Source organism: Pogoniulus pusillus, chromosome 2, assembly GCF_015220805.1.
Source record: "Pogoniulus pusillus isolate bPogPus1 chromosome 2, bPogPus1.pri, whole genome shotgun sequence".
Classification (NCBI taxonomy): Eukaryota; Metazoa; Chordata; class Aves; order Piciformes; family Lybiidae; genus Pogoniulus; species Pogoniulus pusillus.
The window spans coordinates 32,201,446-32,224,258 of NC_087265.1; the positions used below are offsets into that span (position 1 = coordinate 32,201,446).

A 22,813-nucleotide genomic window follows, 5' to 3' on the forward strand; every position below is an offset into this window, starting at 1 on the left:
TGGGGGAAAAAGAATGAGCAATTCTGCAAAGGTCTTCACAGCCAACCAGTCCGTATTAGGACGCGTAACCATCACGGGCTCGGCGAGATTGCATCGGGTGGACAAGACAGATCTGTGGTTTTATTCAGGATATGGCGCAACGGAGGCATGAAAATCAACCAGAGTGAAACAGGCACAGGCTGAGCAGCGACGACTGCCTCTTGTCCAGCAACTACAGTCATCTGCCTGAAGCTTCATGACATGTTTCTACCCTTTATCTGTCTAATCGTCATTGGAGATGGGCACCATTTGCCCACCTCAGGGGTCATAAGACAGTTCATTGTTTCCTTCTTTCCCTAAGGAAAAAAAATCTAAGCAAACTCACTTATTTCAACATTTCACAAATGTGTGGTTTTAATCCAATATTTATTTCATCAACACCAAGAGTTGCCCTGCTTCCTTCCCCCTCCAATACTACAGAGAGTACTAACAGTTACAAATATTTTTCCTCTAGTTCTGGGAAGAGCAAATCCTAGCCCAGTAGAACTGGAGAAGATGAACTTGAGGGATCCCCCTCTAGTGGGATGAAAGGAGAATCTCTGGTGCACTGAAAAGCGGGGTTTCTTTCCTTCAAAAGGAGCAAATTGACAATTTCTCCTTTCATTTGCTACAGCTGTATATCACTGAACTAACAGCAAACTCAACCAAATGGAAAATTGACTTGGATGATTAATGACAAAGTAAGTCACAAACTTGCATTTGTGATCTGTGGCAAAACCATAAACCTCAAGTTGAAGAGCAGAAAATGTTTCACATCAAGTCATTTCATGTACCACATCAGACTGCAAAATTAGTAGCAAATAACTACCAACTACCAACCTCTGGCTTTATAAGTACTCCACCAGGTGAAATCTGGAACTGTCAAGTCACACACTGTTTCAGCAAACAACCTCAGCCACCTCTAAATAAGGAATTCAGAGCAGATTCAAGCAATTAGAACTCAGTTCTGCATTTACTTGCAAAGGCACCAAAGATCCATCTATATAGACTTGGAGTGACTGCCTACATTAGCAAGCTTGATACATCCTAGCATCTGAATCCTCACAGTATATTCCAATTAAAAAAAATATTATTTCATAATCTCCAAAAGTAAAAAATCATAGAAACATTTGGGTTAGAAGGGACCTTTAAGGGTCATGTAGCCCAGCTTCAATGCCTTGGGTAGGAATGCTTTCCACTAGCCCAGGTTACTCAAAGCACCATCTGACTTGGCCTTGAACACTTCCGAGGACAGGACATAACCAACTTCCCTGGGCAGCCTCAGTGTTCCAGTGTCTCACCACCCTCACAGTGAAGAATTTCTTCCTAATACCTAATCTAAATGGATACTCCTTTGGTTTAAAACTTTGTCCTGTCATAATAAGCCTCGCTTAAAAAGTTTGTCCCCATCTTTCCTACACGCCCCTTTTAAGTACTCAAAGGCTACAATAAGGTCTCCCCAGAGCCTTCTCTTCCCCAGGCTGAACAACCCCAGCTCTTTCAGCCTTTCTACAGAAGAGCAGTTTCCTAGCCTCTTGACCACTGTTAGGTGTTCTCTAGACTCACTCAAAAGGTCCATGCCTTTTTATGTGCTGACTATTCCAGTGCTGGGCAAAGCACCACAGGTGAGGTCTCAAGAGAGCAAAGGGGCAGAATGTCCTCTGTTGACCTGCTGGCCACGCTGCTTTTGATGCTGCCTAAAACACCAGGTTCAGCATACTTCAGAATGAGACTTGAATTCACAATGTATCACAACAGATGAGTGATCCCACCCACAGTATTCCGTCATGCTTCCTCTCCTGCGTATGGCATGCCACACTCTATGGGGTACTGGTTTTCAGTACTGAACTCAGCAGCGATTAATTTAGGTTAACATGTGACAGGTAAGGTTGCAGATATAGGTTAGGTTTAAAATGTAAAAAAAAACCAACTAACTAACCAAAAAGGCAGTGGTTAAAGAACAGAATTATTAGACAGGCATCAGAATCTAAACCCACCATGTCAGCAATCCGAAGGAGCACTGGTCTAACTGAAACACCCATTCTCCACCTTTTTAAATGAAAAATCTAGAAGGAAGTCTATTCCAACTCAACCTGATTCCAAGCACTGCAGGGTAAAGTAAGATTACTTAATGCCCACTATGTTAATTTGATAGATGATCACAATTAATAACAGAGAGAAAACTCACATGTATAAAATTGTGAGGATGCTGTTCCTGTAACACGTCTGAAATGTCACATACAGTTAGCAGATAACAACCTTTAGCACACTTAACGATGACTATGGAGCTAACACATTTTAGGATACTTCACATACTGTACAGTCACTATTGTAAGTAAATTTAATAGCCCCAAATTATTTAAACAAAGTGTTAATCAGGAAACAATATCTCTCTACACTATAAGCTATTTTTAAACGTGAACTTTCTACATCAGTGGCTCTTGCTGCAGCTCAGGCTTTGGGTTGTTTGTAGAGGAGAAGAAATAAATGGCTCCTAGGAGAGATTTCAGGAGTAAGTTCACCTTAAGGTCAACCAGCTCAAATCCAGTCCAACTTGAGAGTAATTAAAACCCCCAACCACGCATGCTCCAAAGTCATCAAGAACTGAGAGAGCTTCGAAAAGACACAGAGCCTTGGTCAGTGGCTGATTTACAGGGCAACTGACCTTTAGGACATTGCCACTATATGCTACCTACTGTTAGGTAAAGCTGGAACTGAGCAAGTCCAGTTACCCCTTCTTAAGTACCTCCAACTGGGGCACATCAATGGAATAATGTTCACTGCCATGTAAATTTAATTTAATTTAAGCTACTTAAGCACTCAACTATAAGATGCTACAAAAGCATCCTAACTTCAAAGCAAACAAACTTTCATCTTCCTCAACTGAGAGATTCCTACCATGTTAGCACAGAAGTGCAAGTACCTCTCATATAGTTACAACTTTTGTTATTTAAAGCCTATATATAAACCAACTAAAACAATATCTGACATATCTGCATTTTCTGGGAGAGGTGGTTAACACAGCATCCAGTGCTTACAAGATGACCCCAAAATCACACCTCCAAAGCCCAAAGACCAGTTTTCAACTTTTAAGGTGTCATGGCAAAACTTCTAGGAAAGAAAAGTCAACTTTTTTCCAGGTATGGTGTTTGGTTTTGCAACAACAGAAGCAGCCTTGTCTTCTATTGATCTGTCTGTCTTCTAACAGGGTACAGAAAATATTACTTTTTCTCACTCCTGTTTCAATTTGGTTGCTGTCCTACCATGACTCTACATAAGAAAGAAAATGTGTCAGTGTGGAAACAGTAATTTCATATTTTTTTAATTTTCATATGGATCTTAATATTCTCTGCACCTGTGGAATGCAAACTCACAAGGACTGGAAGTTGGCTTCTTTTGTTAAAATGATTATTTCCTAGAGATTATTTTCTTCCAGATGTTTGGTATGTAAACACATTTACAGATTGAGATAGCTGTCACTAAGAGAATGGTTATTTTACATCTGTTTTTCAAACAGTCTTTAAAACCAGAAAAACAATCTTAGTTCAGAAAAGTGCCACAAAGCCCTGCTACATTTGTTACGCTAGGAGTGACAGGCATTTAAACTTTTCCTTCCACATGCGACATCTACATCAAATGGATCTAACAAAAAACTTTCTCTTTGTGCTTGGCTGTTTATCACCAAATAACTGACTATACCCCTCTTGAATTCACATCACCATTGTTAGCCTAATTCCTTCTACTCTTCTCACAGCAATGCCACAGGAAGCACTTTGGGAAAGATCTCCATCACGCTTACGCATGTGGGAGTATCATGGGTTCAGTCAATTGAATCTGCTGGTGAGTATTCGACACCATGTTGGCATCATCACAGTATCACAGTATTATTAGCATTGGAAGAGACCTCACAAATCATCAAGTCCAACCCTTTACCACAGAGCTCAAGGTTAGACCATGGCACCAAGTGCCACGTCCAATCCTGCCTTGAACAGCCCCAGGGACGGCGACTCCACCACCTCCCCGGGCAGCCCATTCCAGTGTCCAATGACTCTCTCAGTGAAGAACTTTCTCCTCACCTCCAGCCTAAATCTCCCCTGGCGTAGCTTGAGGCTGTGTCCTCCCCTTCTGGCGCTGGCCACCTGAGAGAAGAGAGCAACCTCCTCCTGGCCACAACCACCCCTCAGGTAGTTGTAGACAGCAATAAGGTCACCCCTGAGCCTCCTCTTCTCCAGGCTAAACAATCCCAGTTCCCTCAGCCTCTCCTCGTAGGGCTGTGCTCAAGGCCTCTCACCAGCCTCATCGCCCTTCTCTGGACACGCTCAAGCATCTCAATGTCCCTCCTAAACTGGGGGGCCCAGAACTGAACACAATACTCAAGCTGTGGTCTAAGCAGTGCAGAGTACAGGGGCAGAATGACCTCCCTGCTCCTGCTGACCACACCATTCCTGATGCAGGCCAGGATGCCACTGGCTCTCTTGGCCACCTGGGCACACTGCTGGCTCATGTTCAGGCGGGTATCAATCAGCACCCCCAGATCCCTCTCTGTCTGGCTGCTCTCCAGCCACTCCGACCCCAGCCTGTATCTCTGCATGGGGTTGTTGTGACCAAAGTGCAGCACCCAGCAGTTGGAGCTATTGAACGCCATGTCAGCTTTAAAATGAAAGTGCTGGCTGGAGTAAAGTATCATGGGGATTGAAGTGCACATTATGACATGAGAGGCCTCTTGTTCCAGTTGCTGTTTCTAGTTTCTGGTTTTGGGGTGTTGGTCTTTTCTGATGGGCTGGGCGTGGGATTAGCGGGTGGGGTCATTTTATCACTGGCTTCTGCTGTTGCACTTCTGTGTGTGGTTTACTTGCTTGGTAAAGTCAAGTTATAAACCAGACTAAACATTTTGATGCAAATGAGCATTTAGGTCTAGGAAGGCTTTAGAGAGCATAAAGAAGGAAGAGCTCAAGCTGCCTTATTGCCTCACATACTGTGGTTGGGATTAGAAGAGAAACTGAATGAAGTTTTGAGCTCTCCAATGGATCAAGGTTTATGTCTTCTAGCAGCAAGCACTGCCTTGCAGGGACACAAGGTACAAGTTACCATCCCTACAGAAATCAAGTGGGAATAATGCAATAAAAGCTATCCCCAAAGTGCCTCTTATGAGATGACTGCTCCTACTCCCTGACTCAAGCTATGCCAAGTCTGCCCACATGCTCTGCTTGGCACCTATGCTGAAGTGTACCAACCTCTGCAATAGCTTCCCTGTAGCACATATTTTATAATCCAGCATGAGATTTTGCCTTTGCCTCCTTATGAGACCAGCCAATGCGTTGGCATCTAACCCAGAAGACAAGAAATTCCACCAAGAGACAGAGAAAACTATCTGTTGGACACTCATGGAAGAATGAATTTAAAATACGTCAGTTATAGGCAATCAAATTGACTGTCAAGGGTTAGGGCTGGGCCAGCCACTGAATGAGTGACAGATGCTCTCTATTAACCCCTCTCCCTTCCCAAAGGGAAGGTAAAAGGAATAAGAGAGACACTGATGGATTGAAAAAGAAAACTAAAACAGCTTTAATGAAAATGACAACAGAGTGAAATATATACAAATATATACAACAACAATCTTGAACTTAACCTCTCTGGTGGCAATTGCATCACTTTCACCACTGATGTTGTGGACAGGCACTGGAGAAGTCCCAAACTGGATTCACTAGCCAGTGGGAACTGGATTCAGGAATTCATGGATCAGGATCAAATGCAGAATGGACAGAACCCTCTTCAGACACTGACTATTAAAGAAGAGACCTTACCCCTTGTGATCCCTCAGCTTTATACCAAGTGTATAGACTAGGATACCTTTTTGGTCAGCTCAGGGTCACCTGTCCTGTCTGCTCCTCCCCACAGGTGCAATTTTTCACTCTGTACCCCCCAACATGGTAGACAGGATTTGCAAGTGACCTTGGTCTGCACACCAGTCCTTGGTGCTAACTATAATCATAGAGTGTTGCCACAGCCAGAAGCAGCCACTGCCTGTGAAAACATGCCCTTAACTGCAGGAAGTGCAGGCACTGAGAAGAGACTGAGCTGAAACTTAAAATCAATGAACAAAAGTAGTCCTGCTCTGATTCAATCCAGGGCACATATCTAACATATGTATTTATCATCACAGTTAACACTGAAATCCTTATTTAAGGGGTAGCTTCTCAATAGTGTCTAATAACACATGATTGATGCCTTCAAATGAAGACATCGTTTTAAGATAAACTCTATTTGACCATTTCAACATTAAAAATACATTTTCTGGTTTGGGTTTAATGTTTGAATGAAAATAAGCTGACATTTCTAGGAACACAAGGCAGGGGATAATAGGTAATCTCAGCTTAGAAATGTTTCAGTGGAGTTGGGCTATCACCTGGTATAAACAAAGACAATGAATTCTATTTCCAGGGGCAATCTGAAATGTGACATTTTAATTGAGCAGTGGTATTCTCTTCATACCTTAGCTTTTTCAGCAGCCTGTACATTGTTACATAAAGCAGAAGGAAAGTTAGTCTGTTCCTGACCACATCAAACAGTTAAATGAAATACACGGCCAAGTGTTACTCTGCTTCAGATATCAAGTTTGCACTGGAAGCACAGAACACATCACTGTTTTGGGGAAGTGCTAACATGTGGATCACTGAGGATGTAATGGATTTGTGAGCCAAATGGTAAAAAAAGCATGTGCTGATTCTTTCAGTGTTTAAGTCCAAACCTCCTTTGTACAGCAGATCTGTGTGCAAAAAATCTCCCAATGAAAACCTAGCAACAATTTCAGCCCTAGGATCAATTTTAAAGGATCATGCAAGATGAAGACAACATTTTGCCAGCACTAACAACTGAGAATAAGCTCTGAGACAGCAGTGCAGGCTGCAAGGGATAATTTGCAAATGTTTCAGTTGCATGACAGATAACTGCAGAGATACCAGAAGCCCTCCCAGCACTTCACAAGCTGAGTACTAGTACCTACAGGTTTCCCACCCCATAGAAGCTGTCAGTATACTTGACCACATGCAAGTTCAGACTAACAAGCCAGGAACACATTGTGACAGTGCCTTTTTTACAATACTAATACTTCCCCAATATTTTATAATTACTCCCTGCAGTGCAGGTCTTCAGTCTTACCTGAAGACAAGAGTATTCAGAGTGACATATAGATTGAGGCACAGCGTGGGTATGGACAGTTATTTACCAGTTCCAGTCTGTCCAAGTACAATTTCTTTTTTTGTAATTAACTTTTCTTTCTTTCTCTATGTAATACTTCACTGATTAGCAGGGTTTTGTTTTGTTTTGTTTGTTCACTTGCTTGTTTTTAACCTGATAACCAATGCTTGGATCACAGCTTTCCTAAAATGCTCTTGCTGCTGCAAGTCACTCTGTCCCTTAATACAATATCCAGACAAACCTCAAACATGGTCTATAAGAAACAATCAATGAAGGCAGCCTCTTTAGAAGAAACAAATTCTGTACAGAAAAACTCCAAAGAAGAGACACCATGGCTGATAAAGCACTGCATGTATCATTTGAGAAACAACATCTGAAAGAAAAAACACCATAGTGGGTCTTAGACAACTCACTGCATATGCAGATGAACTAATGAAACACAATCTTTCAGAGCTGTTTACACATTCACTAATTCTCCTCTCATCCAAAACCTTAGCCATTCCCTTTCTATATTCTCTGACTCACAAAGTGGGCATGGGACAACAGGTAGTAAGACATGAACAGGCTGGCTGGCACGTAGAGCATAAAGCTACTCAGTCCAGCCTGTCCTGCCCTGCTCCCCCCAGTAAATCATAAAGGTGCTGCAAAGCTGTTATGCTTCCAGCCAACTCTAGAGGTAATACAGACATCAGCGCTGATTTTTATCTGTGGGAAGAGAACCATGTGACAAAAAAGCAGGTCAATAACTTGCTTAAAATTAAAGAAGGATCAGTTTAGCATCAAGAAACGAAATGAAGGTATTCAAGTAGGTAATGATAGAGCAATCAGGTTCAACTTCACTGGGATATAATTATTCCACAGATAAGGAGTGCATTAACTTTAATAAACACTTAACCATGGTATATCTCTTGAGCTGTAGTCACCAGACATCAACAAGAGTCTTTTGGTATTTGTAAGCAACGCAATAAAGAAGCCAGAAGGGAGGGAAGCTTCAACTACTCCCACTGTTTGAAAACTGCTATCTAAAGCAGCTACCACCACTGCCAAAGAGCTGCCTGCTGTACAGTTTTATGTAAAGAAAGCATTACAAGTGCAGAATTATGAAGCAACATCAAACATGCAACACATGGCTTTAAGTCATGTACAAGCTCTGACCTGGGAATCTAAGCATCATGTCAAAACATGTAAATACCATGCTATAAACTTTGTATCAGTATGTACCTCTGAATATGCTTTGAGAAACATACTTAATTCCCTACAGCAATCAAATAATTTTTGGCTGTGTACAAATGCCTTAATGCAGAAATCTCTTACTTAAATGTCTTACCCGCTCATGTGTGTTGACTCAGTCCAGCACTTTTCTTCCCTAAATTAAGGAATAGGTCAAAACCCAGAAACATTCCTTGCACCCAGTCATCAAAACTAAATAGCAAAATGGATAAAATGAACCAACTATGAGTAATATTTGTCCCATGAACTCTTCCAGGGACAATGCCAGCTCTGTGCCTCTTGAGGGCTTGGCTAAAACGTGAGAAAGACTGATGAAATCACAGCTCCAGATATTTCAGGTCCCGGGCCATAGGAATACAACATGCCACAAAAGATCTCCAGGAATGTCTGCTCAGTGGCACCACGGCAAAGCCACAAGCTGATTTTTCCCTTTCCTTGTTTATTCTCCTCCCTTTTTCTTTTAAAATAGGGGAAGGTGCATTGCAAAAAACACAAGGAATTACACTTTGCACTGAAGCATAAGATGCAAGAGAAGACTCTTCAGTAGCAGGGGGATTCAGTCCCTTTCCATGGTTCCTTATCTCACCAGTAATGGGCACTGCACAGGGACAGAAGCATGTCTGGATAGTTTTGCTGGCACACACTGGAGGTGTCTCTGTTAATCACGAATGTAAAAGGCACTTTACGGAGGCTATCCCAAACATGCTGACGAGACTACCAGCCAAATGCTATACCAGTGTGAGCTCTGTATAATCTGAGTGTTTTACAAGATCAATTGTCTTAAATGTCTTTCCTTAATGCAATTTTTAAAATCCACTTAGCTGTGTGGACAAGTACTTCAGCAAACAATAACATTTTTGTTTAGAGCTCAAAAGGAGTGATAAACTACTTCCATAAGCAAACTAAGATAGCTTTCTGGAGAAGAATCTTGCTGTTGGAAAGCCCAAAATTAGGCATCCTTCTAAAGGTGGAAAGCAGCACTGTGGATCCCAACAGGAATCTTGAAAAAACCCTTTTGAGTGATACATTTTCTGGTTTTCTAAAATATGACACCTGGCCCAATAGTCATAAAGCTGTATTAAATCTTCACATATGCTAATTGCTGTGATTTTACACAGAGTTTTGGCAAGTGTAAGGTAACAAGGCTTGGGAATCCTGGTGGATGAGAAGCTGGGCATGAACCACCAGTGTGCGCTTGCAGCCCAAAAAGCCAATGGCATCCTGAGCTGCCTCAAAAGAAGTGTGGCCAGCAGCTCAAGAGAGGCAATACTGCCTCTTTGCCCTTGTAAGACCTCACCTGGACTACTGCATCCAGCTTTGGTGCCCTCAACACAAGGACATGGATCTGATGGAGCAGGTCCAGAGAAGGGCCATGAAAATGGTCAGGGGGCTGGAACACCTCTCCTACAAAGACGGGCTGAGGGAATTTTCAGCTTGGAGAAGCGAAGACTCCAGGAAGACCTTCCAGTACCTGAAGGCTGGAAAGGGACTATTTACAAAGGCCTGTTGTGATAGGATGAGGGCAATGGTTTGAAATGAGAGAAGAGTAGTTATAGGCTGGACATTAGGAGGAGGTTCTTTACCATGTGGGTAGTGGAACACTGAAACAGGTTGCCCAGGGAGGTAGCTGAGGACCTATCCCTGGAAATATTCAAGGTCAGCCTCAACAGGGCTCTGGGCAACCTGATCTAATGAACTATGTCCCTGCTGAATGCAGTGAGGTTGGACTAGATGACCTTTGGAGGTCCCTAACAACCTAAACCATTCTATGACTCTATGAAAGTTACTTAGAAAGTCTCCTGGAGGACAGTCAGATCTTACGAAATACACAACAGTGGTCATTTAGACTTGTAAACTGTCAACAGACGTCATCCCCACCCGACAGTACAGACACTGGAAGAGCAGTTTTTTCCCTTTTTAACCCAGCGTGGTCCTCTCTTACCTGAATTGGGTGAGATGTGTAAACTGCTCATGTCCTTGGAGAGGCCGTTGGTTTTGGGACTGGAAATGGGCGCGCAAGCTGACGTAGCTCGGGGTGGCCTCTTCCCGGGGACTTTCACAGTGGTTCTCAGCAAGTCGATTTCTTTCCCATGAACGTTCTGCATATAGTCCTGGTTAGAGAGAGGGAAGAAAAAACAACAAAACAAACCCAACATCAAACAGATAGTTCTGTAAGTAACAGAAATAATGAAACCTGGTTTCATAAGGCTTTTGCACTACATCATCTGCCAACAGCCACCATATGATTTTTCCCTTTCCTTCCATTTTCTTGATAACCCTTTCCACACTTCTCACTACAAATTCTTCCCAAAGTCTTCTCCAACTACCAGTTGAATAAGAGGCAATTAATAATGCAGCTGGTTCTGAGCCACATGTAGGAGTTCACAAGCCAGCAGGTCCCAAACAGAAGGAGAAGACAAGGCTGACTGCCCCTCATGAGCACACAAACTTGCATCTTCTCTGCCAACACTGCTTTATATTGCTTTATACACTTATCTCTTTCTTGCTCGGATTTGGCTGGAATTGGTAAACGGGCACAAAAATTAGGGAAAGGCACTGACTTGCAGGGTTTCTGCAAATACAGTATTGTTTAATTAGAATGTGATTCCTCCTTCATACACAAAAATCAAAGAAGGGAAAAAATATGCAAATGGTGTCTGATTATAGTAAACACACTAAAAGCTGGAAAACACAAGTGGAAAACACTTTTCTTAATTCTTGTTTGGGAAGCCCATAAAGAAAAAAAAATAAGGCAGAAAAATCTAGTTAGCTGTGGAAAGACAGTGGTCAACAGACTGCAGCCAAGCCACTGCTTCCTGAGAAATCCATGAGAAAACTCTTCGAATTGTAAATAGCTTCTGGAAAAACAAACTCTTGAAATTCTGCTTTCCAGCTTCAAAGGCATTCCCTAGATTGTCTGTGGGTTTCTTCAGGAGAGAAAACAGAACAGCAAATGGACAAGTGTGCCTTTATCAGAGAGCAGAACAGCTTGCTAAGGTGAGACAGCTGCTGAGGCTGCAATCTCAGAAGATAGCAGAAGAGGTATTTCCAGTAGAGAAGGTAGAGGTATTTCCAATATACAAGGCACCAAAGTTTTCACATCTCAGTACACGTGGTTGTTGTTATTTGCATTCCAATAAAAACAAATGGAGTTGAAACTACCATGAGTACATGGCAAGAAAGGAGAGACTGTAGCTTATGAGATGATATGCAAGGCACGTAGCAGAGGACAAGAAGATCAAGGGTGAAGAGGGGTAGGAGCACTGTACGCTTGAGTACATGTACCCTAAAATGAAAACAGTAACTTGAACTAAAGATTGGGAAAAGATCTGGTCTTAAGGTCTTGAGTTAGTCTGGAAACCAAGGGAACAGTGATCTAGGGCAATTTTCTATGCAGAGCACCTGGAGCAAAAAGTGTAATTCCTTTTCAGATAGAGCTCGATCAGTGTAGACGCCTGGGTGATGCTGTGGGCAACTGCACGAGCAAAGACATCACTCCCAGTTGTCCAAGTGTACAGGACAAGATCTGGCCAGATTACATAGAACCATAGAATCAACCAGGTTGGAAGAGACCTCCAAGATCATCCAGTCCAACCCATCACCCAGCCCTAAGCAATCAACCAGACCACGGCACTAAGTGCCTCATCCAGGCTTTTCTTGAAGACCCCCAGGGACGGTGCCTCCACCACCTCCCTGGGCAGCCCATTCCAATGGGAAATCACTCTCTCTGTGAAGCACTTCCTCCTAACATCCAGCCTATACCTACCCTGGCACAACTTGAGACTGTGTCCCCTTGTTCTATTGCTGGTTGCCTGGGAGAAGAGGCCACCCCCCACCTGGCTACAATGCCCCTTCAGGTAGTTGTAGACAGTAATAAGATCACCCCTGAGCCTCCTCTTCTCCATGGTGTTACATGAAAGACTACCACTATTTAACTAGGTTGGTTGCAAACCTGCAGCATACAGACATGTACACCACCAGAGTATGTAGCCAAATGCACTAAAAGCATACCTGAGGGCTACACCACTGCTTGCCACGATAAGGGGAGCGCTCAGCTCCTTCATTAAAATCCTTCTGCCTCTGACAGTTTGTGAAACGCAAATTACATATTCCACTCTATACACAGGGAAAATCTACTCCTTGACCAGGAGTCATTTCTTCATAGCTCACATTAATGTGAGATAAAAACCCAAAACGAAGCCACCACAACAGACTTTTTTTCCACCCTCAGCTGTTTGAGAATTAACAGTAAAAAGGCGGGGTCTGAACAATTTACGGGATGAAGATAACAGAGCTCTGCTGCCAAAAGAAACAAAGGCAATCCATTAATAAAAATTCATTCACTTAGTGTTAGATAGAAATGAACAAAATGGTTTCATCCATAAATTATTAAGTTGGTGTAACTTTCTTGTTCAGTGTCAGCTCTTCACAAATTAAAATACGATAAGCAGAACATAATTGAGCATTTATTGCTTCTGGGCTCTGAAACGAGGCTTAATCAGATAGTGACTAAACCTCAGCATGTACCCTTTTTAAGAGACATGTTTTATTTAATGTACAACCACCAGTGTACTCCAGTTAAATTTGAGGAGGTGGTGTTTATTCCTAATTCTTCAGAGGAATAGCATGTATGATTTCCTTACCACCCTGCCAACTCGTAAGATGTGACAGGGTATTATTAAAGCCCTTTTAATTGAGAGTAAAACAGGCTTAGGTGAGCTATAAACACTTTGAAAGAGTAAATGAATGTTGGCAAGTAGGAAATAAATGTGTTGTAGCCATACTGTTATTATTCAAAAGTACCTAAACACAACAGATGCCACATAGGTATTAATGTCAGCTTAAATATTTATAGGGATATATCAAATGTAAACAATAAAGCCTCTTTCATTGTGCGCAAGATGCATAGTGATAATCTCTGCATATCCCCGAGGAGAAGAAGCAAGCACCAAGTTTCCAGTCGGTGGAGCATCCACCCCTGTGCATGCTCCTTCAGATCTGCACTTGGGGAATAAAAGTTAAAACTACAAAATAATGTCGCAGCTTCAGAAGCGCAATGGAAGGTTTGATCAGATTAGAACAGATGAGGGTCTCGCTGTCATCTGGAATATGCTGTGTTAAAGAGAAGACAGCAAGCCTGATTTTGATATGCAAATGTTACAGATATAACTCCCCTAGATGTTAGTTGTAGAAAACGCTGATCCGAGAAAAAAGGGGAAAAAACCCTTTAACAAGGCATGAGGGTAATTCAAAGCCAAGTACTTTTAAACAGCACTTAACAAGTCCCTAGAGCCCACTCAACAGTGGGCCACCCCAGAAGTGCCATCTTCTGCCCCTCAACAGCTTGAAAAAGTAGTAATTGCAACTCCATTTGCATTTTTCTTCTCAACTTGTCCATGTTCATCATTCAGAAATGCAGAAGTGGAAAAAAAAAAAAGAGGAGGCAAGCAGCAAAGGGAAGGGAACCCTCCCAGCCCTGTGGATAACAGGAGAAGCCAGCACCCCAGTCCCAGCACCCCTGCGCTTGCACCTACGCCATCGCTTGTTTTGCACATTTCGCTCCTAATTATGTTGCATCTATTGCCATACACTTAATTAGCTGCATTAATGTGATTTCTTTTCACATAGTCAAGCAATTAAGAGCTATGATTGAGTTTCATTCAATTAGCCTCAACAAACATGCTAATTGATGTCCCAGATGCAAATGAGGTGCAATGAGAGAAACCTGCTAGCAATTGAGAGTTGTGGCGGGGAGACCCACAGCTCTCAGCTTGCTGACAGCAGCACAGCTTAACATGGCTCCCACCTTCTGTGGAGCTGCCTTGGGAGGCAGCGGGGGAGACAAGCCATTAGTGCCTCAGTTGTCCCAAATAGATCCCTACAGGAATAATGGGCAACACTGAATCAAATCAGCATCGTCTCCAATTCTCACAGCAACGGCTGCCATGAGCCGGAGAAGAGCAGAGCATTTTCCTGCAGCCACGCAGGCATTACAGACCCTGCCAACACCACAGTTTCTTCAGCTAAGGCCTGTAAAAGGTCTCCATCTCATCTCTGAGTTTGTGAAATACTATGCAGGTAATGGCCTGCAGTTATCAGTAACTGGCAACTTAATCTTAGTCAGCTGTGAGGCAATGCTGTCTCTTCCAGTTAAGGCCAGAATGCATCAATCAATCAATAATCCCTTAAAATACACTCACTATATTGATTCTCATTGCTTTTCATCCTGAGGTTACTGTTAGAGGTTTGCTCAAATACAGGTGTTCATTTGACTACTTAAGGCCATTGACCATAATCTAGAGGACTAAATAAACTGGTAAAATATCAGCGAGAAGTCATAAAAGCTACATTGACTGAAGAGGACACAAAATATTATTTGACAGCACCACAAAATGAATTGCCTCGAGTAAGAAAAAAACCATGTGCCATGACACAGAGTAATGTAAAGTAAAATCACTTTAGTTCTTTTCTTAACACGGCCCTCCACTTACAAAAGCAGAAATTAATTTCACCAATTAACTGAACAGAAGCCTTTCAGACATGCAAATTGAGCAAATGGGTAGGACGATGTTTTCTACACAGACCTACCAAGAAGAAACACTGCTCTTTTGGAGGGCTCTCCTTTGTTTCCAAATGCCAGTAGCTGTTAAACCTGCTGCCATACATCCCGATGGCTTCTGACTGCCTTGAAAGCCCTCTATCAAGGGCTGCACGCTGAAACCAGGAAACATGATGCTTCAAGCCATTAAGAGTGAAGCCATCTAGCAGGCACCTCTCCTTCCACAGCTATGCTTTGCATTGCAGCTGTCTGGTCACTTTTTCAGGGCAGGAAGGACACACGGATCCAAGTGAGGGAAAGGCAGGAGGAAGTGCTGGCTGCTGCTTCCATGAAGCTGAGACACAGACTTGCATCATCTAAGTCTACCACAGTTATCTCCACTACACTAGAGGATCACTTAGCATGTGGCAGTGTAGTTCCTCCCTTTAATTGAAGACGTGGCTCATGTTAGGCCTGTAACACTGTGCTATCAAAACCATTAAGGATTTTGAGGACTTTCACAGAATCACAGAATATACCTGGTTGAAAGAGATCTCCCAGATCATCTTGACTAACCTTCAACCCAGCACTGAAGGGTCAACACTAAACCATGACCCCAAGTGCCTGGCCCACTGCTGCTCCAGGGATGGTGACTTCACCACTGCTCTGGGCAGAGCATCCAATGTCTGACATTCCTTTCAGTGAAGAAGTATTTCTTCATATGCTGGTGCAGCCTGAAACCATTTCCCCTAGTCCTGTTGCTTGTCACCCAGGAGAAAAGGCTCACTCCAATGTCCCTTCAGGTAGTTGTAGAGAGCACTGAGGTCTCCCCTCAGCCTCCTCTTTTCCAGACTGAACAACCCCAGCTCCCTCAGACAGTCCTTGCAGGCCATGTGCTCTAGGCCCTTCATGAGCCTCGTTGCTCCTCAATGTCCTTCCTGTAAGTGAGGGGCCCAGAACTGAACACAACCCAAGAAGTGGCCTCACTAGTGTTGAGTACAGGGGGCTGATCACCTCCCTGTTCCTGCTGGCCACAGTGTTTCTAATACAAGCCAGGATGCCATTGGCTTCCTCGGCCACCTGAGCACGCTGATGACCAATATTCAGTCAATTATCAAACAATCCCTCCAGATCCCTCCCACTAACCTGCAGCTTTGCAACACATCCCCAAGTCTGTAGCCTACTGTGGGGTTGTTGTGACCAAAGTGCTGGACCTGGCACTTGGCCTTGTTGAATCTCAGAATGAGCCTTGGCCCATTGGTCTTACCTGTCCAAATCTGACTGTGAAGCTTCCCTACTCTCTACCAGACTGACACAGACACCCAAAGCCTTAAATACAAAGGATGGTCAGCCTTGTCTCACAAAAATGCCTCTCTGCTATCTAAGTTGTGTTTCAAAACCAAATAATTTCGTTTTTCAGTGTATTTGCATTCATACAGTCGAATGTAGAGTTTCTCAAGAGAATAGTTACCAGCCAGTACCTTGAGAGCTAACCATCCTGTGCCCTTTTGCATAGCTGCCTGCAGGCAATGCTGGAATACCCCTGTCCTTAAGGCAACGCTGGGATACCCCTGTCCTTAAGGCAACGCTGGGATACCCCTGTCCTTAAGGCAACGCTGGGATACCCCTGTCCTTAAGGCAACGCTGGGATACTCCTGTCCTTAAGGCAATGCTGGGATACTCCTGTCCTTAAGGCAACGCTGGAATACTCCTGTCCTTAAGGCAACGCTGGGATACTCCTGTCCTTAAGGCAACGCTGGGATACTTCTGTCCTTAAGGCAACGCTGGGATACTCCTGTCCTTAAGGCAACGCTGGAATACTCCTGTCCTTAAGGTAATGCTGGAATACTCCTGTCCTTAAGGCAACGCTGGGATACCCCTGTCCTTAAGGCAACGCTGGGATACCCCTGTCCTTAAGGCAACGCTGGGATACTCCTGTCCTTAAGGCAACGCTGGGATACTCCTGTCCTTAAGGCAACGCTGGGATACTCCTGTCCTTAAGGCAACGCTGGAATACCCCTGTCCTTAAGGCAAAGCTGGAATACTCCTGTCCTTAAGGCAAAGCTGGAATACTCCTGTCCTTAAGGCAACACTGGGATACTCCTGTCCTTAAGGCAACGCTGGGATACTCCTGTCCTTAAGGCAAAGCTGGGATACTCCTGTCCTTAAGGCAACGCTGGGATACTCCTGTCCTTAAGGCAACGCTGGGATACTCCTGTCCTTAAGGCAACGCTGGGATACTTCTGTCCTTAAGGCAACGCTGGGATACTCCTGTCCTTAAGGCAACGCTGGAATACTCCTGTCCTTAAGGTAACGCTGGAATACTCCTGTCCTTAAGGCAAAGCTGGAATACTCCTGTCCTTAAGGCAACGCTGGGATACCCCTGTCCTTAAGGCAACGCTGGAATACCCCTGTCCTTAAGGCAACGCTGGGATACTCCTGTCCTTAAGGCAACGCTGGGATACTCCTGTCCTTAAGGCAACGCTGGAATACCCCTGTCCTTAAGGCAAAGCTGGAATACTCCTGTCCTTAAGGCAAAGCTGGAATACTCCTGTCCTTAAGGCAACGCTGGGATACTCCTGTCCTTAAGGCAACGCTGGGATACTCCTGTCCTTAAGGCAAAGCTGGAATACTCCTGTCCTTAAGGCAAAGCTGGAATACTCCTGTCCTTAAGGCAACGCTGGGATACTCCTGTCCTTAAGGCAACGCTGGGATACTCCTGTCCTTAAGGCAACGCTGGGATACTCCTGTCCTTAAGGCAACGCTGGGATACTCCTGTCCTTAAGGCAACGCTGGAATACCCCTGTCCTTAAGGCAACGCTGGGATACTCCTGTCCTTAAGGCAATGCTGGAATACCCCTGTCCTTAAGGCAATGCTGGGATACTCCTGTCCTTAAGGTAACGCTGGGATACTCCTGTCCTTAAGGCAACGCTGGGATACTCCTGTCCTTAAGGCAACGCTGGGATACTCCTGTCCTTAAGGCAACGCTGGAATACTCCTGTCCTTAAGGCAACGCTGGAATACTCCTGTCCTTAAGGCAATGCTGGAATACCCCTGTCCTTAAGGCAATGCTGGGATACTCCTGTCCTTAAGGCAATGCTGGAATACTTCTGTCCTTAAGGCAATGCTGGAATACCCCTGTCCTTAAGGTAACGCTGGGATACTCCTGTCCTTAAGGCAACGCTGGAATACTCCTGTCCTTAAGGCAGGTGTTTGGCATAACTGTAAAATATTTTTCAAAGTAAAACAAAACAGGGCCAGGAAGAATGAGAGCTGAAACATTTTACACAGCCAGGTTTCTACCTCACCAAGCACCTGAGTGGGCAGACTCTGGCAGCCTGCCTGCATAGGCAGGTTCAGTTCTGCTCCAGCAGCAACAGAAGACAGTTAGACTCTTTCTAATTGAACTTGTTTTGCATTGTGCTTCCGTCCTGGGACTGCTGTGAAATGGCTCATGCTGCAACCTTAATGGCTATGCTGCAACATTAATGGCCACGGTGCTGTTAGGTTGATGGTTGGACTCTATGACCTTAGGGGTCTTTTCCAACCAAAACAAATCTATGATCCTATGAACCTATTCTTCCCCACCAAGAAACCACCACCAAGAAGCTGCAGATGAAGCTGGAGAAAACAACAATTAGGGTGTCCTGTGGCTGGGCTCAGTTGGACTGTGGAGAGAGAGGAGTCTCTTAATTGGAGTTTTATTTTTTACCTCGTGGCTCTGGGCGAATAGGACTCAAAGCTCACATCAAAAGCACTCATCTCAGGGTCGTCATGTGTCTTAACACTAACACCTTGAGCCTCCCCAGATACTTCTGCCACCACACACCTGTCCTTCTGCCACCTTTTCCCAATACACGACACATCAAACAAGAGCCTCTCCAAGAGCAGTGCCTTTCCCATGCTATAATGGTGTGCACATAAGAATATCACAGGTTTAGCTATTAAAACCTCTCAGAAGAAGCCTTTTTTCCTAACCTTTGGAACTGGGCCAGGCCCAGGATCCTTCCCAGGTCTGCCCTCAGTTTACACTGAGCTTCTGAGCAAAAAAACATCTTTATTTGATGGCCATTTTCCCTCGTCTTTCAACTGGACAAATCCCTCCTAAGGCCTATCTTACTGAGGTTAAGACAGCATTTCCTTCATCTAATGATTCTGGATAAGAAAGTTTATAGCTGCACCTCTGGATGACATTTTAAAGACAGTGGGTGGCATATTTTTTTAAAACATGATTCCCAATTTTGTGAGCTGACCTATTGGACCCACAAAAATCTATTGTTCACCCTCAACCACAACTGCTTCTGAAAAACAAAACCCCAAGAAGGCCAAAGCCCCAAAGCCAGGGTAGATGGGTAAATGGATGGCGCCTTGACTTTTGTGCCTCTACGTGGCAGTCAGACGTTTTTATTGCGAAACGCCGTCTGGAAAAGATGCAAAACAAAATTGCTAAACTGCAAAAAGAAGAAAAGGGAAGGAGGTGGGGGGGGAGGAAAAAAAAAAAAGCACAAAAGGGCCCCTTCCCTTTGCTTATTGAGTTCAAAGGCATAACATGCAGCACCCTAGAGCAAATGGGAAGCTACACTAATTTTAAAGCCATAAAACGCTATAAAGTGCCCTGCGGGGCAGGACTACACTGAAGCTAGTTGCACCTAAATAAGACATGGTTCATTTACTTCGCAGCTTAGCCTAATGTAATCATCAGTGGATTTCTAGCCTAGAGTTGTAACAGGCAAATAGCCGATACTGCGGAGGCGACACTCCCAGCCATTGAGGGGCCTCAGCTAGATTGCTGTTGATTAGAAAATTTTTCAGTTTTGACAAGCACTTAATGAACATAAATTGCTCCTTGATTGGTTTCCATTTGGGGCCACAGGCACACCTAAGAAAAAACAAAAGTCTCCCAAACTCCTCTCCCTTCCTTTCCAAAAAGGACCAAGGCAACAAGCCTACCATCAGGTTATGAGCCACAGTGGAATATATTCATCCAATGTTCCTGTTAAATTAGCCACCCTCCCTTCTTCTGGCGTATAAATACGCCAGAATTTGGCTTCATTATATATATATATATACACAGTTAATCTTAAGAAAAGCAATGGAATGCTATTTTCTGAGGTGAACACAGGAATGAAAATGCCTTCTGGAAAACACTCATCATCCTGAAGCATGCTGTCCTGGCAAGAAGAAGGTCATCTTGAATTTGTTGCATTCACACTGGGCATCAATAATATTAAATTTCAGTCATAAAAAGCATTGACTAATACCAATACCATGATGCCAATCAGTTCCATCAGTGGTGCAGGGGCAGGGGAGGAGGTTAGGGCAACCCTTTCAGCCAAAAGCAGTTTCACAAAATGTTGTGGGTTTGGGTTTTGGGGGCTTCCCCCCCCTTTATTTATTTTTTTTTTAAAGGATCACTCATTTCCATAACTTTTAAAGAAAATCCCTCTGCCTGCATGTCCCTTCCCATTCAGACTTGGTAAGAAGAACTGCTGTAAAAGACAAATCGGAGTTTTACCATACTGAGTAATTTATGAAGCATTTACCTCCACAGCAGTTAGCTCTGCCGGACAGGAAGCTCTCATTTCATAAACCCCTGAGATTACCTAGGCTTTTGCCATTTAAATTGCAACCCACTGCCATACAAAAGAACTTCCCCTGCATTTTTGGACAGTAGATACGACACTGAAATGCACATTGTCTGCTCCTCACTACATGCTGCAAGTTTGCACAGCTCTGCAGCAGCAGTTCTGTGCTTGCTACAATATCCTGCGCTAATGATGTGATAAATCTTGTCATGCCCTCCAAAATGAACAGACTCCAAACAAAAAATGCTTCATGTCTGCCCTGTTTGTACATTTGGTGACCTGTAAGCATCTGTAACAAGTCATGGAAATGATTATAAGAGGTTATTGTGAATAACCAATCTCCCTCCCCTTCCCTATTGATGGAGACTATGTATTTGGAGTATTTCACAGGGTAACGTGCTGACCAGGGGTAACTACAATCTGATTTTTCACTGAGCAGAGCTTGTGCAATGGCTCTTTCAAGGAAGATGATTTCTGGTTTAACAAGTCAAAAAAGCCAGGGAGGGTAGAAAATAATTTGCCTTGACACATATCCCAAATGATAGGTCTCATTTAAAGACTGCAAACACATTTTAACTTCCATCTTCTCCATCTGTTTTTAAGTTTTTCTCCATCTTCACTCCGTTACATCTTTAAGATTATAAAGAAGCTTTCCGTGAAGCTATAAAGTGAATGAGTGATCTGTACAGCTATACTACTTTAAAAGTCTCTCTCTCTTTTAAAACATCATAGATTTTGTTTGATATCTTTACTTAAAAAAAAAAAGTTAAAGCAGTGTGATTAAGACCTAATTTTGTCCATAAAGGGTGGTTATCCTCCAGTTATCACTTGAAGCAATGTAAATTCCCAGGGAAACATGCTGGAACTAAGAAAGGAAAGCTCTGGGAAATTTAAGTCAATACTGTAAGAAAGGAGAATGCTGCTCTGAACACAGCTTTGATAGGAAGGCTTCCTAAAAGAGTGCCAGGTAAGTGGCAAAAATGCAGCACCAACTCATCAGCTGTAATAAACAGTTACTATACACACACTGTGCAACTGTTCCTGTAATTTGGGTTTTTTCCCTATCTTAACCAATGTTTTCGACATATTAATGGACGTAACAACTATAATAAACACTAAAATGCTTCAGACAGTTACCTTCATGACTGCTCAAACAATATCCTCACTTTTGCTCTTGGGAACTTGCTTTGATCACTACTCTTTCACAAAACAGAGCTACATCTTACGTGAAAAACAACATACGCATATCCCTTTGTCAGTTCAAATAGGTATTACCAAAGCCTGATTTCAGGATTAGCTGTTCACAGGAAAGGCCAGCTAGAAAGGCTTTCAGAGCCAGCCAATATTCAGCTTTACATTCCTTTGATGTGAAAAAACACGGGGGAAAAAAAACCCAGGCATACACGATGGTATTTTAGAAATATATAAGAGCATGAATATCTATTAAAGCAACACAAACAACACACTTAGGTGCTATTAAACAGCCTGAGGTAATGCAAGCCTGAAAATAAGGCTGAACTGAAAGGGTATCTGTAGGTGGTTACTTGTAACAACAAAGGCGAGCGCAGCTCCCTTGGCCAGAGCCACCACCCGGCCCCGCTGCCAGGCTGCCCCACAGCTAACAGCCCATGCACAAAGATGCCACGCAGCTCAGCCGGCACAGTTTGCTCTTAAAAACGAGACAGATGCTTTCCATCTTCAAACTGTACAGGAAGATGCTAAGAAATGATAATGGTCAAATGTATTCACTGCAGCTCTAAAAGGAATGCTGCGTGTTATGGGACTTGAGAAGAGTGCATGGATCTACCACACTTCCATAGAGGACATTTGGACATTTTCAATTGCCTCCTATTTAGTATCATAGAATCACGGAACTGTTAAGGTTGAAAGAGACCTCTGAGATTAAGCCTAACTGCTCACCACTACTGCTAAGCCACTACCACTAAAACATGTCCCTAAGCAACACCTACACACCTTTTAAATACCTCCAGGGATGGCAATTCCACCATCCAACTCCAAGGGCAGCCTGTTCCAATGCTTGACAGCCCTTTCTGTGAAGATTTTTTTCCTAATATCCAAATATTCTCACCAATATCTCCAATATTTCTCACTGTGTTGGTGGCACAGGTTCGAGTCCTGGCCAATGCACCTAAGAAGGAGAGAAGTCTCCTCTAGCTGAGCTAGAGGATCAGCTCAAATGGCCACACTCACCAAGATTGCTTTCCCTGGAGGAAACAGCCAAGC

The 22,813-nt window shown here is 43.5% G+C and overlaps 1 protein-coding gene across 6 annotated transcripts in view; it reads right to left on the reverse strand.

Annotated features, from left to right (window-relative positions):
* AGAP1 (ArfGAP with GTPase domain, ankyrin repeat and PH domain 1) overlaps positions 1-22,813 on the reverse strand; it is a 427,786-nt gene that overhangs the window by 141,232 nt on the left and 263,741 nt on the right. For all 6 annotated transcript variants that reach the window (XM_064159654.1, XM_064159634.1, XM_064159617.1 and 3 more), the window contains one exon: positions 10,388-10,556. In XM_064159654.1, the coding sequence (XP_064015724.1) occupies positions 10,388-10,556 (169 nt within the window). The remainder of the gene's footprint in view (positions 1-10,387; positions 10,557-22,813) is intronic.